Below are 21257 nucleotides of genomic sequence, written 5' to 3'. Positions count from 1 at the left end.
TAATGTATTATCACACACCTTGTTGAGATTAATAAATTATGCTCAACTTTTTAAAAGGCAGTTGAAAAAATGCCATAATATAGATGCTTTCATTTCATAGAGGTATTTCCTAAATTTGCAGTGAAAAGGCTTATGTACCACAACAGGTGGGCCAATATCCTGAGCCTGCAATCTCATCAGATATGGAAGGGAACTGCAACCGAGACCAGAACAGAAGCTGTTTCAGTCTGTCATCAGAACCATGAAGTCAGCCTATTAACGCCAAGCTAAGCACAGAAGAAGCCCACACAAACCCACTTCAACAGAGACCAAAACAGGAAGTAACTCTAGCTAGAAAGACCTTTTGGCCCAACAAAAACTTCTGGGATTAACAGGATTAATCAGATAAAGAAAATTGATCATTCACACAGAAATGCCTATTTCAGATACCAGGTGAGGATCCGGCAGGCCAGCACAGTGGAGCCATGCATTAACAATGCCCTCTACTGGGACACTGATAAATAAACGAGACTAGGCTGTCCAGTTATCAGTCTGATCAGCAGTAAAATGAAAATTTTCATGTTCTTCTATAGCATTTTCTCAATATTGCTTTATTTTATATAGAACAGATATCAACCTTGGCATTTTTCTAAAGAACTGAAGTGACTTTTCTTAATTCCATAATCTATTAATGGTATTCCATAGTTTAGGATATTTTGTTTATAAGAATTAGTTGAGTAGAGCAGATACTTTACCTGGTTGATCTTTCTTGTCATAATACTGGTATATCCCAATATCTCTATCTACAGAAAGGAAGAAATAACATTAGATTATGTTAAAAAATTCTGGAGAATAAGAAGCCAATCAGCCAAACCGGTTTGGCTCAGTGGATAGAGCGTCAGCCTGTGGACTCAAGGGTCCCAGGTTCGATTCCGGTCAAGGGCATGTACCTTGGTTGCGGGCACATCCCCAGTGGGGGGCGTGCAGGAGGCAGCTGATCGATCTCTCTCATCGATGTTTCTAACTCTCTATCCCTCTCCCTTCTTCTCTGTAAAAAAATCAATAAAATATATATTTTTTAAAAAGAAGCCAATCAGACTATATGGCAGGGTGGGAGTGAGTATAGGCAGGGAGGAGGACAAAAGCGGTCTCTTTACCTTACTAGAAATAAAGTAGTTTAAAAGTATCTAGACATGGGTTCAGGTATTACAGGGATACTGGAAAGTTTACCAATGTAATTAGAAAAGATTTACACAAAACTAAAATGGCATGAGGAAAAGAGGAGTAAGGAACTGCAATGAAGGAAGACCACCTCTTCTCTGTCACACTCCCTCTGACATTTTCCACAGGGTGCTACCCCAAGGGAACTGCCACTAAGACTAAGCAATGCCAAAGGAAATCAGTGGATGGAAGAAAATGCCCTGACTCTTGGATTCTGAGCTGTGCTTTCTTTTCTCTTATTTAACTCAAGTCTGGGAGGGTGTTTAGTGGTGAAGCTGTAGAAAAGAAAGAGAGGATTAGAGTAAGGTGTGGATAAATTATCTGAAGCTGTCTAGACTTAAAGAAAAACCTTCCAAACCCATTCAAAGTCGGATGTTCTGCGGAGGCTACAAAAGCAAAGCTCGGTTTTCCTAAATGCTGAGAGTGATTTAATCAAGGAATTCTGTTCTTACAATTTAATTACAGAAGAACAAAACAACTGTGTCCATTTCCTTACTATCTATGAATAGTGAAATATTTTTCTTTCAAGTAACATTTGTTTCCTCCCATGCAAAATAATTCTAGCTACTAACACAAGGACATAACTATTTCCAAAGAAGTGGAAGGAAAGCAGTACAGGCTGCCCCCTAGTGACTGACTGCTCCAATCTTTCTCAAATTGAATGATGGAACTTCAAAAAAAATATTACAGCTATATATTTATACATAGTTTTCAAAATAGCCAATCATGTATACTTACTGAAGCTGTATTTTATTTGTTATGCTATTAATTTTAAATACAGTTTTAAAGAATGCAATTCATTTCTACTAGACTGAAAATATCTAATAAGGCATTATTGGGAAAGGTCATGGGTAGGGATCCTAAGGTATTAGTAATGTTCTATTTCTTTCTTTTTTCCCCTATTGCTTATGGCTTGATTTTTAAAAAATATGTGCCCTGACTGGGAATTGAATCAGTGACCTCCTGGTGCATGGGATGATGCTTAACCAACTGAGCCACACCGGCAGGACTGTAACTATTCTTTAAAAAGAAGTGTGATATATATATTCAATAACCTATAGATAAAATTTTTGTCTTGCAGATGTTAATTTTCAGTGATTAATGCCTTAACACATATACATTTCTGAAATTTTAAATCTTAATGGAAATGTACTTTGATATTTTGACATTCTCCAGAAAATGTTCATAAAGCAAAACATGTTATTAGTTATCATATTTATTATTATTAATAAAGCCACCAGAATTGTACTCTGGTTGGAATCTTTTTTTATATATACATTTTTATTGATTTTTTTGAGAGAAGAAGAGAAGAGAGAAAGAGAGAGAAACATTCATGTGAGGGCCAAACATCTATTGGCTGCCTCCTACACACCCCCTATAGGATCAAGCCTGCACCCCGGGCATGGGCCCTGACCAGGAATTGAACTAGCAACCTTCGGTGCACGAGACAACACCCAACCAACTGAGCCATACCAGCAAGGGCTCTAGCTGGAATCTTAAATTGAAGTATTTTCTTCTCTGATCATAATTGCCTACTTTTTTCATCTCTCTTGATCCCTTACTTCCATATAGCTAGCTTTTATGCTTCTTTGAAATCAACCGCTTAATCCCTTCATTTTCTCCTGGTCCATCAGCCCTTTCAATCTACAAACTCACTTTCTTAGTCTAGAAATATTTCTTTGATAATTTCCTCCTCTCCTTTTTGTTGCTTTTCATGGAGTAATAGTTGAATTTAGAGTTCCTAGGTCGAATAGCTAACCTGCTCTTTCCTATTTATTATCTTTGTTTTTTTTTGTCACAGCATTCATTTCATTTTTATAACACATGTATATTTCAACATAATTATGTTTTCTTTTTTTTAAATATATTTTATTGATTTTTTACAGAGAGGAAAGGAGAGGGACAGAGAGTTAGAAACATCGATGAGAGAGAAACATCGATCAGCTGCCTCCTGCACACCCCCTGCTGGGGATATGCCCGCAACCAAGGTACATGCCCTTGATCGGAATCGAACTCGGGATCCTTGCGTCCGCAGGCCGAAGCCCTATCCACTGAGCCAAACCGGTCAGGGCATGTTTTCTTAATTATATGTTCATTGGATAAACTTGGAGGGGAAAAAATTTTAAAAAGTTCAATGTGCTATCTTTCCATTCTTCAGAGATAGCCACTAATAACATTTGTTGTCTCTCCTTAGAGTTTTTTTCTGTATGTATTTTATTACTAAAGTGCTATAATGAAAATACCATTTAACATATTTGTTTTACAATTGCTAAATTACTGGGTAAATTAACGCTTATAAAAAATGTTAAAAAATAAAATATAACCCTGGCCTGGTGGTTCAGTTGGTTGTAGTATCCTCCTGTACACCAAAAAGGTAAGGGTTCGATTCCTAGCCCAGGCACATACCTAGGTTGTGAGTTCAATTCCCAGTCGGGGTGCATATGGAAGGCAACTGATCAAAGCAACTGATCAATGTTTCTCTCTCTCTCTTTTTCTCCCTTCCTTTCTCTCTCAAATCAATAAAAACATATTCTCGGGTAAGGATTTAAAAAAATGATAAAAATAATAAAATACAAAAGACTATACATATGATAAAAATATACACAAACCAGGAAAGAACAATACCTTTTAAGCCTTCTGTGTGCCCTTTTCTATTTCATCCCACTCCCTCTCTTCTCAGAACTATACTAAAATTTTGTTTATAATCCTTACTTTCTTTATAGTATTACATATATATTTGTCTCCTGAAATAAGACACTATTTAATTTTGCCTGTTGTTTTTAAACTTCTACTAAATCAGCGGTTCTCAACCTATGGGTCAAGACCCCCTTGGCGGTCGAACGACCCTTTCACAGGGGTCGCCTAAGACCATCCTGCATATCAGATATTTACATTATGATTCATAACAGTAGCAACTTTACAGTTATGAAGTAGCAACGAAAATAATTTTATGGTTGGGTCACAACATGAGGAACTGTATTTAAAGGGCCAGAAGGTTGAGAACCACTGCTCTAAATGCTATCATATTATAGGAACTCTTCTGCAACTTATTTTTAAATTTACTTGCCTAATATCGCATTTCTGACATTCATCTATACTATTGCATGCAGCTGAAATTCATTCACTTTCTCTGTTGCATAAATGTATTTATCCATTCTCCTGCTGATTGACATTTGGGTTGTTTCTAATTCCCTGGAATATAAACTGTAATATTGTAAACATTTTTGTACAAATCTCTTGGTGCACAAGAGTCAGGACTTTTGCTGGGTATATACCTAGGAGTCGAATTATTAGTCAATAGGTGACGTACTTCTTCAACTATGCTAGATAATGCCAAATTGTTTCCTAAGGTGGTTGGCCCAAATTATACTTTCATCAGCAGTGAGATAAGCTCACTTTCATTCTTTGGTGTGTTTTTTCTATTTTCTAATAAGCTTTCTTTTACTCTCTTGAGTTTTATTTTTTTCTGCAACATTTTTTTTTTAATTCCCAAGATATGAGTATAACTTTCCAGTGTTTTCTGAAGCTTCTGCATATTGTTCCTTGCTGTTCATATTTAAGAATGAGTCAAAGAAAGCTGATTAGAAGCTCTGTGTACAGGAGCAGGGCTTGCCAACTGGGGGCTTCACTGATGAGCCAGGAACCCTGGTGCTTCAGCGGAGGATCCCATCATCAAATGTCAGTGTGGAGAGTCTTCTCTCTGGGGCCATGCAGTCACTCCAGAGAGGATTCCCCTGGAGCTCCTCCCTTCTTGGGGAATGTCTGGCGGCTGTGGCATTCTCAAAACCAGGTGGGATTAAGAGGACCTTATCCATCAGTGTGCAGGCTTTCATCTCATCCCTGCTTTCAGTTCAGCACCTCTCCCTAGCTTCTTCACTGGGGCTGGGATCCAAGTTTAAAGCCTCCCTCATCAAGTATTTCCACAGTACGGGAGGTATCTCACTACTTCTCAAGCAGATTTTCAAGTCCCTTGGTTGTCACCCTCATATCACATCCCCATCGTCTACAGTATCTGGCCCCTCAAATTTCTGTATCTTCTAGAGTTTTGAAAAACAGACTGGCTGTCACTGGAATTCTGCTCTGTAGACACTCGGTGTTTAGATTTTTAAGCTTTGCTAATTCCTTCATCCCATCTTCCAAAAATCAACTGCAATCGTCTCCTCTCCTATTCTTAGTCTTTGTGGGTTTATGTCTTCTTTATTTTAATTTAATCCATTTTCCCTCATTTTAGAAGAATTTGGGGAGGAAACAAATGTGTGTTAAATCCACCTGTTTAACTGGAAGTTCTATCCTTAATATTTTAAGCAAGGCAAAAAATGAAATTAAAATGACATTCATCTGTAATTATATGTTTGATATAAAGAAATGATATTTTAAGACCCAGAGTCATAGAAGCATGAACAGACTCTTGCACCTCAGAGGGAAGGCACGGGAGGGTGGGTGGGAAGAGATCAACCAATAAACTTGTATGCACATATGCATAACCCATGGACCCAGACAATGGGTTGGTGAAGGCCTGGGGCCAGGGCTGGGGGCGGTGGGGAGTATGGGTGCGGGCTGGCAAAAGTTAATGGGGGAAAAAGGAGGACCTATGTAATACTTTCAACAATAAAGATTTTTTTAAAAAAATATAATAATAAATGATACTTTATAAGGTAAAGCCATATATATACAACTGTCCTCTAAAATTCAAGAGTTGCTTTGGGTAATCAAAGAAAAAAAAGATTTTGTAAAATATGTTCCTTAATGATATATACTTTATAATACTAATAAGCATTGTTAGAACACAATTCTATTACTCCCCCACAAAAATTGAAATGCAAAGAATATGAATATGATTAATTGTATGTCTTAGCTATATGTTTGAAATATTACTTTCATATTAAATAGAAATGCCTTTACCATTAGTTAGCCTGAAAATATTTATGAATATAAATCAGTCATTATGAACAATTCCAGCAAAAATTGAACTTGTATGTATTTTAAGAGGAAAAAAATATTAGGCCAACAAAATTAATTTTCACAACAGAAAATCTAACTCAAGCTGAAAAAATAAGTTAAGCAGAGTTAAGAAATTATTTTCCATTAGCCAATTTTTCATTAAGAATAAAGAAAATAATGCAACTCCAGCTGGAGAATCTAGGCTCTAACCTTTGTTAGTATTTATTTATAATGTTGTAACTTATATTTGAAAAATATTGAAATTAATTCGAGCTCATTTACCGCCAATGTGTAAGGTATTCTTCAAAGACCACAGGTGCAGTTCAGTCAAGCAGAAAGACATCTGATGGCAGAAGGAATCTCTGTCCTGTTTAAAAAATAATTAAAAGGATGTGCCAATTAATTATCTCCGATTGCCAATAAAACCAAGATCCCTAGAAATAGCAGGATCATTTGCCACTACTGATATTTGAAATATGGTTCATTAGAATAAACACTTTAATATACCCTTGGTTAGCCATCCAGGAATAAACTCTAAAAAAAGGAAAAAATACACTTATTTTCCTAGATTTACTATTGTCATCACATTGTGGTAAGAAGAATATATATATTTGAGTTTGCAATGACGTGTGGTTTTTAAGAGTCTGAGTATATTTAAAATTATTTCATGTTTAAGCATTTTAAAAAACATTTTTTAAGGAAAGAAAACATCTGTTAGGTAGTTATTAAGTACAAACATACTTTGTGGTGTATTTTTAATGTACAAAGCAAATATTTACTATCTCTCAATACAAATGGGCTAATTAAAATAAAAATTGCAAGGTAAATGGTATATAGTTACTATTATAAGAAACACATGTACTTAGAAGTAAACTATGTGAAACCATGTTAGTATTCAGGTTAGTTTGTTATTCTACTCCAACTCCATTAAAAATAACAACAAAAAATGCACATCCTGTATTTCCTTCCAGTTTTACTAGCAGGGGTTAGTGATGGGTATTACTGCTAACTTTTTTTAAAATCAGGTAGAACCCAATCAATTTTAACTGATTGGAAGAAGATCAATCTGAATCAGAAAAAAAGTCAACATTTTATAAATATTTAAAAAGAATTTATATAACTTTCAAATATTTGCTTGGAGATACATCTAGTACCACACTCTATGTATTCTTTACTACATATTAGAAATACATACAGTAAACTACCAGCACTTTCTTTATGGATTTCATAAAAGAATTGTTCTTTCCAATAAACTTCTGAATAACAAAAGAAGCTTAAAAATATTTTAAGACATCTTTTAGATGAAAAAATAAAATCTCAGCTTCTTTAACATTAGGAGTGACTAATAATATTTCCCATAATATTCATGTGGGTGATAATACAAAATAACTTAAGACACAGTAAAAAATTCTTAGGCCTTCCTTCACCTTTACATTTGACTTCAATGCCTTTATAATCATCAAGAAATATGCAGTTCAACTAGTAAGACACTGTGCTAATTATTAAAACAGCAGAGTGAGCAATGTAGCAGCATAAAAGAAGGGCCTGAGCCTGCTTGGAACAGCGGGTCTCTAAGAAAGCTACAGAGAAGTTGTAAAATTTTAGCAGAACCTTAAAGAACTAGAGGATTCCACCAATTAAATGATGATGATAATAATAGATAATACTAAGTTCCTACCTCATGACAAGCATTATTCTATACATTTGATATGTATTAACTCATTTAATCCTCATAGCTACTCTTGGAAGAAGTGCCATTATCCTATATAATATCCTATATAATAAAAGCATAATAAGCTAAGTGTCTGACTGATCAAGCGACCATTTGGTTAACCACTTGACCAGTCGCTGTGACGCGCATTGACCACCAGGGGGGCAGATGCTCCAACCAGTAGGTTAGCTTGCTGCTGGGGTCCAGCCAATCAGGACTGGGCGAGAGGACTGGACACACCTTGGAGCCCTCCTGCCAGCTGGCCAACCTCCCGCGGTCCCTCCCCAGCCGGCTGGCCCCCATTGGCCCTGATCGGGACTGGGCAAGATGGCCCCAATCGCCAGCCAGGCTGAGGGACCCCACCTGTGCACGAATGCCTCTAGTTACTTCTATAAGGAGGAAAACGAAGCACAGATAGGTCACACAGCCAGCAGGTAGTGGAGACAGTCTAAAGATGCATGATGAAAAGTGATAGACAAAGTTGAAAAGGGTAGAAAGGAAACAGGCTATAATAATAGTAAATTCTGGATTGATATAATTCACTCTTTTCCTAATATGGAAGTGCCATAAAAAGTTAGAGATGAAAAAAAGGATCTTTCTATCCCCAGATCTGCCTGACTCTAACCAAAAGCTAGCTACCACTGCACGCAGGTAGTCGGAAACAGAGCTAGTGGACTGTATTACTACGAAAGAGGACACAGTTCCTTCTCAGAAGGGAACAGGGGAAAAGAGATATTAAGCAAATTACGAGTTTTTCAATTCAGAGTTGTCACCTTAGAAGTGACTCTAGCAAGGCTGCTGCGTTCTTTGGAAATGCTTTCATTAGTTTTATGGGGCTCATTTCATCAAGACTACATTATAGTTATTATACTTTGTTTTTGAACTTACATACTTCCTATGTTTGAATATGTAAACTGAACCCTTTTCATTGGGATGGGTAAGGTCTGGAATGTTTATTTAAATAATTAATTAAGTAAATATTTATTTTTCATTTTTTTAAAGCTTAATGTGTAGACTCTAGATTCTAATTGCCTGGTTTCTTACTCTAACTTCTCGGCTTACTAGCTAACTTGGATAAATTACTTAACTTCTCCATTTCTAGGTTCTCCCTACCTCAGGACTGTATTGAGGGTACCATTATTCAGTTATCTTATTGTTGCCATTGATGCTGCTGCTCAATATGTCTAGCATGTACACATTCATATGGAAAAAACAAAAAAAGTATTAAATATGGTCTCTCACTTTATATAGTTATTTCACAAGATGAAATGAATGAATGAATCAATGAATGAATACTAAGTATAATAGGGGTTTTATGAAGGAAAAACATCTGAGTGTGGAGAAGTGTCTATATAAAAGGACGTATTTGAATTGGGACATGTAAATGGGTTAATATTTCAATGGGATAGGGAAGAAAGGAAGTGATGAAACAAGTGCATACTTTCTCTGATATTGAGCATCAAAGTCACAACTTCTAGACTATACACGAAAATAAAAACTCACGTTACTACTCAATGTAATGTTTATTTAAATGTCTATAATTAGAATTTATGGCAATTTGGGCAAAGACAAGGTTGAAGTTTAGTTGTTAGTAGCTACATAAAGAGATTTTTATCACGCAAATTAAATATAGATAAAATTTTTAAACTGAAACCAAAGGGCAATACCTTTACTTACTCTTCAACAGAAGACTGCACTTGAAATGTTATTTTTCAGCTTAAGTCAATTCAATAATAAATAATCTGCCAAAACTTTCCCTGATGACAGAATTGAAGAGTGGAATAAAATTTCCTTTGTAATCCACATTGGCTATTTCTAAGAGGCAGGAATGGTTTTAACTAAAACACCAGTAAGTCCACTATTCATATCTTTACTAAGTTTTAAATTCCTAAACTACTCAGAAATCATGTTGTTTGGGTGGAAATAAGCAAAATAAGGTCTATGGGAAGCTTCTCATGTCCAGTGCAAAGCCCTTAACCCTTTGCATTTGGATATAATGGGAAATTCTGAGAATGGTGCAGTTTAGAGTCCATAATCTGGACATGTCTTCCAGTTTAGCACCTAAAAATTCATGTCTGGTTCCAATGAGGGTGGGAAGACAGAAAAATGTATAAGCTGGTTTTCAAAGTGTTCTGATGTACAAACAACACTGCTCTAGTTACCATTAAAAAATAAAAGACAAAAAGGTGAGAAAGACATTCTACTTTATAAAGAACCCCTATGTGGCCCCACAGGGAACATTTGTATAAGGGGGGGAAATTGACTGTAGGGGTGGTGCCCTGCAGAAAGTAAGCAGGACTGGTAGCCCTTCAGATTAGTGGGCTCATTGAGGTGATGGTATCCAGACAAAATGGGATCCACACCCAGCTAGAGTAGACATGGTGGCCAAGGAGTAATCTATACCCAGGCGACAATTATCAGCTGATAACGCAGGCCTAACGAGTAGCAAGTACGGCAAGTGAGAAAATGGCAATGTCCAATAATGATGGGGCTTGTTTACGAACACGTGACAACCCCTGTGGACTCCACAAAATATGTGTAATTAAGGAGAAGGCTTTGCAGGGATCATGCATTATCAGAGGGCAAAAGACAAATATCTGCTAGTAAGACCATATAAAATTAAAGAGAACTGATGGAGTAAATAAAACAAATTTGCAAAAATCCGTAATAATAACTAGATGGACATGGTGGGAGGGGACCAAATCAATACCCTTTTTAGTCCTCAAAATGTCTTGCTGTCTCCACAGTGTGCAGTTTTTTCGAAAGATGCAGAGCTTTAAACATCTTGCATTTTACTCAAGAATGTCAGTGGTTGAAAAGAATTTCGTTTAAAAATTCTGCCTGAAGGAAGTAGTCAAGACTGAACTCGTATTATTCAAATATTGTATTAGTGCATAAATAGTTGTTTTGTAAGGAGGAAGAATTTCAGAAGAATGCTGGATTCTGCATTTTGGTCTAGGGGTATAAAAAAGGGAGTGTCAAACAAAGTAAGCTGAGAAATGCTGCCCTACTTGGTGCTCTTGGGCATTTCTCTAGGGATAAAACCCAATGTATCTGACTGAGAACTAGAAACAAAGTAGCTATATTGGAGGGAAATGAATGAAAGAATGATTTAATTAAAAATACAGCAAACTGTCTTAATATTGAATAGAGAAAAGAATTATCCAAATGAAAAGAATAGCAGATGGAAGAACTTAAACAAATAAAAGTTGCCCATAATTTTTCATTTATTTTAAAACATCTTTGTAACATTTGTAACTTTCTGTTACTTTAATTTTATAAGGTAGTTGTTTATAGTCCCAGAAGGTCATTCTTAATCCAAACTTCAATCTCCAAGAGAGAATAAGAAGCATGATTTAAACTGAGCATAAACTAAATTTAGATTTTCTTTGTTCTTTTGTGTGTGGGGGTAGTTGAGGGGGGTAATCTATGATAGCCCAAATTTTCAGGACAGAGATGAGAGGATCCTAGAAAGCCCATTACAATAAATTAATATTTATTTGACTTAAGAATAATTGTTACCATATAAACTGAATTTTAAGAAAGTAACATGCAAAATAGAAACAGCTGTACTTGATGCTATGGCTTGTTACATTTTTGATAATCTTTTGAAAAATAAAAACTATGTTTTAGAGATAAAGATTACCTTGCCAATAAATAAGTCTGAAAAATACTTGCTTTTCTTGGTTTCTGAATTCAGCTATTTTGATTGCTTTGGGAAGAACTAAAAGCTTGAGGGCAAATAAGACCCTAATGTAAAACATGATGGGGAAGAAAGGATTAACAAAGAGAAGACATTGTGCAGTTTAACAAAGATAAATGACATTATGGCGCCAACATGACATTTAAGATGAAGGTGTATTAACAAAATGCCTCAAACAGCCTGAGGGACTATCTTGGGCATGAATTTAGAACATATACTTGCTATTTATTATCAAGAGATATTCTGAGGAACATCTATTCATCGATTCAAAATGTACAAAAATAAAGACAACTGAAGAGCAGGAATTTAACATAAACCCCTGGCTAGCTGCGTTAGGTGTTCTAGTCATCATTAGATAATTTTCAAATTACATTAAACATAATATATTCCCCCATATTTTATCTAATGTCATCAACATAAAATTATATTAATACCTGTAAAGCATATGCATGAATGTATTTAATCTACGTCATATTATTAGAACTAAAAACACTGACATATTCAACATTAAACAAAATAATTAAGTAATTATAAAATTCATGAAAGGACAAAGGAGTCTCAAAATAAAGAGACTTCAAGCTTGGCCCTGGCTGGGTGAGCATCATCCCATACACCAAAAGGCTGCAGGTTTCATTCCAGTCAGAATGAACCTAGGTTGTGGTTCCATCTCTGGTCGGGGAGTGTATGAGAGGCAACTGATCAATGTCTCTCTCCCACATCAATGTTTCTCTCTCTCTCCTCCCCTTCCTTTCTCTCTAAAATCAATTAAAAACCTATACTCAGGTGAGTGTTAAAATAAATGAATGAAAGAAGGAAGGAAGGAAGGAAGGAAGGAAGGAAGGAAGGAAGGAAGGAAGGATTTTAAAGGGGAGAGAGAGAGAGAGAGAGAGAGACTGACTTCAAGTTTGGATTGAGCTAATTATAACAGAAGACTGAAGTATTAGGAATACTGGGTCATTTGGACCTGAGAGTTCTATATCTAAATATTAATTAAATATCACACATACTTTGAGCATTTTAGGTATATGACATTTTACCACGCATCATAGATAGAAAGATTTATAAAGCAGGGTCTCTACTATCAAATACCTGTAATCTAGTGCAGCAGATAACATAATCACAAAAAAATAACAATATGGAATTTGTGTAAGTGCTAATTTAGCAACATAAACAAAGGGCTATGGGTGCTCCATAAATGTTCTAGTTTGATTATAAAGAAATGTTCTTAGAAAGTAGAGGACATTTTGATAGAGGGAGAGATAAAAAGGAGAGAACAATTTACAAAAGCATATATTAGACAGAAGGATGCAAGGATTATTTGAGAAAAAATAAGCAATTGGTTTGGTGCACAAACAGAAGAGACAAATCAGGGCCACACTAAGGAAGCCTCTGAATGCCAGACGTAGGAATTAAGACTCGATATCCATTAGGTAGCTAACTAAGGAGTAACGAAAAGTGTCTGATCTGGTAAAGTATTTTAGGAAGCGTAATCGACAGATGAGAATTGTTGTTTGAAGATTAACTGTGTGGGTGGGAATATTAGAGGAGGGAGGAATATCTGATACAAGTGACCAGTTAGAAATGGAATAAGTAACAGATAACACCAATATTCCTTAACAAAGACTTGGATTGGGATGGTGGCAGATGGAATGTAAATAAAGGAACAGATTTAAGTGATCTTGTGAAGAAAGAATCAACAGCATATGGGGACTGATGAATAGTGGAAGTGAGGGCAAAGGAAGAATCTGGAGTAACCACCAAGGGATGGGGATCTGATTACTGCACAGATAGTGACCCTTGCTGTGAACATGGCTCCCCTGAGTAGACATGCCTCCATCATCATGTGCCAGGTAAAAGGGTTCCAGTGCATTCTGTTCACAATGACTGCCTCATTTATTCAACGCACACACCTCCATTTTCCTAGTACCTGACCTGGCTATTAGTCTCCTTTATACGTTAGCCTTGCCCCCTCAGTTTGTAATTCTGTCTCTTTCTCTTCCTTAGACTATGCTTCAGCTTCTTCACTGTCCCGAAGGACTCACAAATACCATTTTTCTTGGCCACACCTGGTTCCTAGGAACCTCTTACTCATTGCTGTTCCCACCTGGTATATCCAAGTTTCAAGGGCCGCACCTGACTTAAAACATACTTAGAAATAGGTTAATCTAGAAGAGGAACAAGTTTTACTAATGTCAGTAAGTTGAATATTAGAAACAGTGAGAATTAAAGGTATAAGTGTAGATATGGGTAGAAAATGTTTGGCTGGTAGCTAGAAATACAGGAAAGAGGCCTGGATCATATAAAAACTATTGAGAGATTTTCTAAATAGAAAGCAAAGTTAAAACCGCTAAATAAGGTCCAAGAAGAACATTTAAGTCAAGGGTAAATATTTTTGTAATTCTCCAACAAGGAAAAAATGAAAAAGCCAGATTGAAGAGAAAATGGTATATGTGTGCTTAAGTTATAAGGATCAAACTTGTTTTCAAATTTTAATGTAGAGATGACCTGGATATGGTTTAATGAGAAGTAATTTTTTATGGGGGACACAGACATTAAATCTTCTAAAGTAGGTGTGGTTCTATTGCTCTGAATGCTGGGCTCCAAGCCAACAATTTCTTAATTCTAATCCTGCTGTGACAAATTTACTCCAAATCATTTAACCTCTGCCTCAATTTCCCCACTTGCAAAAGGGATAATAATATTGACCTACATTTGTAAGAGTGCTGTAAGTATTAATTAATGTTGTATAATGCTTTGAAGATGAAAAGTGCTGAACATTATTAGTGGGTATTGCACAACTAATTGCCTCTAATGCTGAAAAGTTTATCCTTTAATTTTATTCAAATAGCATTTATCAAATAAGTGTCCTAGCTTCCTTAGAGACATTTATCTTCAAATGTGATTTTTAAATTATTTTAAATATATAGGGCAGGGCAAAAGTAAGTTTACAGTTGTGAGTATGCAAAATAGTTTATTCTTACATTATCATTTATTAATTAACATATTACATAGTAATGCATGCTTTTTGTTTAAAAAATGCAAAAAAATATGGAAGTACTGAATGTTAAAATGAACATGTTCTCCTGCCTATCATCCTCCCCATGCTGAAGGGAGCCACTGCACACGCAGCACGGCCTGTGGCCTTCCACGCATTGATGAACTTAGAGTATGTCTACACCCATACTGACTTGGTTTGCATTTTGTAAAGACAGGATTTTACTATACCTACACTTTGCTTTTTTTTTTTTTAAATTGAATACCATAGCATAGATATTCTCCCTCTTAGTATATACAGATTTACCTCAGTGTTCTTAAATAACTGCAAGATGTTCCAATGGATGGTGATCATAATTTAATTAACCATTCCCTTAATGGGAAACATTGTTTCTACTTTTTGCCTTACAAATACTACTACTACTATGAAAATATATGTGCACATCTTATGTTTTGAGAGGTACTGTCAAATTGGCCTCCATGATTGTACCAATTTACAAGTCCACCAATCATGTGGCTGCCCATTTCCTTATGACCTCAGTAAGATGGAGTTTTATCAAAGTTTTAATCTTTGCCAATCTGGTAGGTAAATTAATGGATCCTTTTAGTTTTAAGTTCCATTTTCCATTCATTAAAAAGATCAAAGATCTTTTCATGTATTTTTTTAAACAATTGTGCACTATAAATGACATTTTTCTAGCTTTTGCCCATCTTTTTATTGAGTTCTTTATCTCTTTCTTTGTATATGAATATTAATCCTTTGTTATATACGTTGGGCATATTTAGTCCTTTGTAATTTTTTTCAACTTTATAAATGAAGAAAATAAGGTACTGTAGAATTCACTCTTTTAAAATTGGGGATAACATAACAGGAAGCTCTTTGAACTCAATTCAGTGAGTGCTGTGTAAAGTGCCATAGACAGGATGGTCTTCACAGCTGCTAAAAACTGGTCAGACGATGCTCTTTCTAGATGAAGCAAAGGCAGTAGATTCCTATGTCACAACAAAACTTGTGCATCATTCTAATTAAAAAGAGGTTGGAAGAAATTCTGTGCCTAGAAAAAAATAGAAGAAGTCCCTTCACTTTCCCAAAATAAATTGTAACAAAACTCTTGATAGATCTCCTGTTATACTTAAATTTGGAAAATATTTCTCGAGGGCATTGTACAACTGTTTAATTCACTTAGTTAAATAGATCTTGTCAATTTAACATTTTCCCTACTGTAAGCAGTTTTGACATTTAGACAATGTATCAATGGGTTCTTCGCTGTGGCCTGTTTCCTCCTCTTCTTTCTACTCATTACATGCAACAAATTAAATTTCACTAATATTTAAAGATCAGTGTTGACCTTTGCATGGCCGTTTTCTAGGTTCCTGTTAATTCAAACATCTTGTTTGCTGATGCTCATTTTAAATATTTTGCTGCATACAATTTCCAATATTCCTAAGAGACTTGTATTTAGTTGATGTGCATTTTTCCCATGACCTTGCAAAATAATTGCAATGGCTTATAGAAGGCATTTTAGAAAGAAAGTAAAATAGGCTTGCATAACTAATAATATTAACAACAATAAAATAATCTTTGCTTACCACCACCTCCAACACATGTACCCACCTTTCTGATCTTAAAAAAATATAAATTTAATTTTTTTAACGACATATCTCAATCACAATAAAAAGACAAGGAAAATAGAAATGCTGGCAATATGATCATGATATCAATTCTAGGTTTTAATTCCATAAGTATACTAGTTTTATGCTACACTTGAATAGACAGAAAGAAATGTGATTTTGAAGAAAAAATAAACTGAATTTCAGGAATAATTCCTAAAGAGCTAAGTTACAGACAAGAGAACACTGAAATGCTCTTATCTAAACGAATGCTATCTGCCAAAATAATTTGTCAATTTAGAGTTACTGTTTTAAAAAGTATATAAATCAAAGACAGTTGAAAAGTGAGAGAGAATAAAAGATAGAGATCCTTTCTCTTCAAACAGGAAAGACAGTGAAAAATTTTGAAGTAGCCTGCAGCTATACCACCTCAACCTTGTCAGATTTCACCTGTCAACTCTCTGATGACAGATTGCCACCCCGCTCCAAAAAACTAACCCTAGTAACTGTTGAAAGAAATGGCTTCTTATAAAAAGGGGAATATCGCATGCAACCTGATAGTTGTATACTTGAAAATCCTTTTTTCCCAAATGAAACCTGAAAAACTTTTTTCTTTAGCTTTTTATCAAAACTCAGGAGCTAAAGACCTCTCCCACTCTGGGGAAGTGAAAAGAGGATAACATTTTTTAAAACCTATTAAATGAACTTCATTATTTCATTTAATCCTCACAGTAACCTTCTGAAATTATATACTAAATTGTGTGTGTATTTGCATGTATATGTTGTGTGTGTGTGTGTGTGTGTGTGTGTGTGTGTGTGTGTAAAGTATTTTTTCTGGGCAGGAAATAGTTTCTCCAAGTCCATTTGCTTCCCCTGTCCGCATCCCCCAGTGAAATCTGATAGATTCTAACCCTCTGAATTTACAGATATGAAAACTGAGGTCCAAGGAAGGAAAATAATCTGCACAAGTTCAGTCAGCTTGTTAGTGGGACAGTGAGGACTAGAATTCCTGTCCACAGATTAGCTGTGCGGTGCTCTTTCTACTCAACCTCTCTCTGCCTAAGCACTGTGCTAAATAGAGCCTTGTAGCTAAGCTTCTGCTTCAGCCCCTGAAACAGAAGCTTGTTTCAGTGTCAGTGTAGGCTTGTGTAATTAATCCATGGCGAAAGACAGAGATGGAGCCTATATTCTCGCTAACTTTATTTTGCCTAGGAAGCTCTTGGAAGAAGTTACTTGAATGACTATTTAAGGATTATTTTTAATACATCAATATTTTTAAAATAAACTGATGTACTTAAAACCTCTGATTAAAAGCAGGATTTCTTAAATACTAAAGAATCTTCACAGAATTTGTTTAGCAAACTTCATAGATAATATAAAAATAAGCTCCACCATGAATTATGTTTTATAGCTATTAAATAAGTTAATGTCTTCCTTTTAAGTTACTACATTTTATCAGAAAAGCTTTATTTCTACTTTGACTACGCTTATTTCATAGTGGCTCTCATTAAGTTCTCAACCCCTCAGTCTCTATGACAAATTCTTAATAAAATGCAAACAAACCCTAAATACTCACAGTTTATGAGAATTCTGCAGTGAATCCTTTTATATTGTGACTTTTTTCCCTTCATACTCTTTCTTCCCGATTGTTTCTTCCACCTTTACTAATGGTTTGTCACAGAATTATTACATACATAATACTTTTATTATTCTGTTTCAGTGGCTGAATAGAGAACCAAAGTAGATAACTCAGGAAAATACAGCCTTTTCTTATTGAAATAAAGGCTTGTGAATAACCACGAAGGTCCCCTGAGAAGGGATCAATTTCACTTTAATATATTTAACACAGGTATACATCATCACAGCTTAAAATGTTAGTAATTCCCCAATGCAGTAGGAAATTATTACCTGATATTTAAATATCAGTCGACTAAAACAAGATCCTAGATTATGTTTTACCCTAAAGTCCATAAAATGGATTAATAAAAAAAAATGTTTCCTATGCTTTTAAAACTGCACTGATATTAAGCTATGCAGTAAATAAGATAATGTATTTGAAAATATGTGGTAAATGATAATAGTTCAATAAATGTCAGTTTCCTTTTCCTGAATATTCAATAACCATAAAAGAGGCCTATTTCAGTAATACAAAAGGAAAACTATTCTAATTATTCTAATTATTTTAGCATTTCACTAGGTATCATTTCATCTTCTATTTTTAGTTTGGTTCAACCTACATTTGCTAGCATCTACAAAGTGCCAGCCATTGGACCAAGAAAAAAAGACAAGTAGTATTTGCATTTGAAGAGGTCATAACTTAGTGGGGGATGCAGTGGTAGGAGAAGAACAAGAAATACAATTACATCAGAGTATGGAAAATAAATTAGAATCATGTCCAAGAAAGTACAGGGAAGAGAGTTTATTAATTCTAGAAACTGACACAATTTTAATCACAAAAGCAGAAATTATATAGAGTCATGTGTCAGTTAACAATGGGGATATATTCTAAGAAATGCATCGTTAGGCGATTTCACCATTGTGGGAACATCACAGTGCAAGCTGTATGGAACAGCCTACTGCTCCTAGGCTACAAACCTGTACATAATGTTACTGTACTGAATACTGTAGGTACTTGTAACACAATGATATTTGTGTATCTAAACATAGAAAAGGTATTGTAATATGATATAAAAGATAAAATATGGCACACCTGTATAGGGCACTTACCATGAATGGAGCCTGCAGAACTGGAAGTTGCTCTGGGTGAGTCAGTGAGTGAGTGGTGAGTGAATGTGAAGGTCTAGTACATTACTGTACACTACTGAGACTTTATACACACTGTACACTTAGGCTACACTAAGCTTAATAAAAAGGCCCAGCCGATGTTGCTTAGTGGTTGAGCATCAGCCTATGGACCAGTAGATCACAGTTCAATTCTTGGTCAGGGCATATGCCCAGGTTGCAGGCTCAATCACCAGTGTGGAGTGTGTAGGAGGCAGCCAATCAATGATTCTTTCTCATCATTGATGTTTCTCTCTCTTTCTCTCTCTCTCCCTCTACCTTCCTCTCTGAAATCAATTAAAAAATAAAATAAACAAACAGTATTTTCCTTTCTTCAAAATATAAATTAACCTTAGCTTACTGGAACATTTTTACTTTATAAACTTTAACTTTTTAAATGTTTAGACTTTTGTAATAATAGTTTAAAACACATTTTACAGCTGTATGAAATATTTTTCTTTATATACTTATTCTATAAGCTTGTTTTTATTATTTTTAATGTTTTACTTTTTCACTTTTTATTAAGAACATACACACACCTTAGCCTAGGCCAGTGATAGCGAACCTTTTGAGCTCGGGTGTCAGCATTTTGAAAAACCCTAACTTAACTCTGGTGCCGTGTCACATATAGAAATTTTTTGATATGTGCAACCATAGTAAAACAAAGACTTATATTTTTGATATTTATTTTATATATTTAAATGTCATTTAACAAAGAAAAATTTAAAAAAATGAGTTGTCATAGGTTCGCCATCACTGGCTAGACTTACACAGGGTCAGGATAATCCCATCACTACCTTGCACCTCCACATCTTGACCAGATGCAGGGAGCTGTCATCTGATAACAGTGCCTTCTTCCGGAACACCTCCTGGGGACCTGCCCGAGGCTCTTCCTGAGAAGGAGTCACTCTCCTTAGGAAGACGGCCAGGGAGGTTGATTTGTTTCTTTTTTTCATCAAATAATTTGCTTTTAAGCAGATAAAGCCCCATAAACATTCTTTTCTATTAATGACAACCTTCTAGTGTTGGGGTCCACATTTTCAAATTTAAGGAGCTTGTTGAGGTCTCTAAAAGCTGCTGCTAAACGCTGCAGTGAATTTCCTTGGAGGGGTTCTTCTTTTGCTCTGCAGGTTTCTTTTCTCCTGCTTCTTCTTCAGCCCTGTGCTCCTGTTCCAGTTCCAACAACTCTGTGTTAGTCAATTCCTCAGGAATCACTGATAGGGGTACAAGGACAGAATAAAAATATGATTTTTATTTTTCTCTTCCTTTCTCTTTTCTTTGCCTCCCTTTTACTAACAGAATGTGTAAATAATTGATTAATTATTTATATATGTTTAACCTTGCCTGATTCTGACTAAGACTTTGTTGCAGTTCTCAGATGACCAGGCAAGAACAAAGAGACTTCTAACCCAGCCCTGAACTTACACGCCTTGCCACCAGGAATGCAGAAGCTGACCGACTGGGACGACCCAGTCACCGACTGACCGGTTTCATAAGGCTGACCATCCTGAATACATTCATCAAGACGTACCCCCACAGGGGCTCCATTTCCAGGACCACAGATCACCAGAAACCCCTTTGTACTCCTTACCCACATTCCCTTTCCCCAATTCCCCTAGATAAACTTACTCCTAACAAGCTTAAGGGGGAAGGTGGATGTTATGGTTTTTACCCGCCACCTTCCTAGATTTCCTGCATCTGATATTATTAAACACACACTTATAATCCAATCCCTGTCTCTGCTTTTTGGCAAGGTGGTGACAGGCAGCACGAGCCCTGGACTCGGTTGATCTCCAGTTACATCACCTCTAGGAGCTCTTCAATGTCATTCTCATCCACACCCAAGTTAAAGTTGTTTGCCATCTCAATCATAGCCTGTTGATTTTTACAACCTTCTCACCCTTGGCAAATCCTTTGAAGCCATGGACAAACCTCTTGAGTATCTTCTTTCAGATGCCATTCGTACACTCCTTGGTGACATCACCCCAAGCCCAAACAATGTTCTTGATACAGTCACTGATGCTGTAATCCTTCCAGAACTGTGTTTTCTCAGTGTCTTCCTCAGTTGCAGCAATAGCCTGAGCAGATGTCTTCCCTAGGTACTAAGCCTTAAAACCTGTTATAACTCCTTGATCTATCAAGGAGAATCAAAGAAATGGTGTCTGGAAAGAGAAACACCACTTTAATTTTGAGATAAAGATCAATAATAAAAAGAGGATGTATGGGAACATTACCAACAATAAGCAAAATCTTTAAAGGTATGTTATTCTCCAAAGAGTACTTCTCCATTTTGCTGGGATAGCAACTCAGGAGGAC

General features: G+C 35.7%; 1 protein-coding gene across 4 annotated transcripts in view; it reads right to left on the bottom strand.

The window, feature by feature from the left end:
• The window catches only part of WDPCP (WD repeat containing planar cell polarity effector), a 246207-nt gene that overhangs the window by 178770 nt on the left and 46180 nt on the right, over positions 1 to 21257 (bottom strand). For all 4 annotated transcript variants that reach the window (XR_314622.2, XM_014532062.1, XM_014532063.1 and 1 more), the window contains exons 2-3: positions 6424 to 6508; positions 735 to 782 (exon numbers count right to left, since the gene is read on the bottom strand). Coding sequence is in view for 3 of the 4 variants with exons in the window: in XM_014532062.1 (XP_014387548.1) it covers positions 735 to 782; positions 6424 to 6484 (109 nt within the window). In the remaining variant the exon portion in view is untranslated. The remainder of the gene's footprint in view (positions 1 to 734; positions 783 to 6423; positions 6509 to 21257) is intronic.

The sequence above is a fragment of the Myotis brandtii genome, unplaced genomic scaffold (assembly GCF_000412655.1).
Source record: "Myotis brandtii unplaced genomic scaffold, ASM41265v1 scaffold84, whole genome shotgun sequence".
Classification (NCBI taxonomy): Eukaryota; Metazoa; Chordata; class Mammalia; order Chiroptera; family Vespertilionidae; genus Myotis; species Myotis brandtii.
Note: the sequence above shows the minus strand (reverse complement) of the source record. Positions and strands in the feature narration are given on the sequence as shown.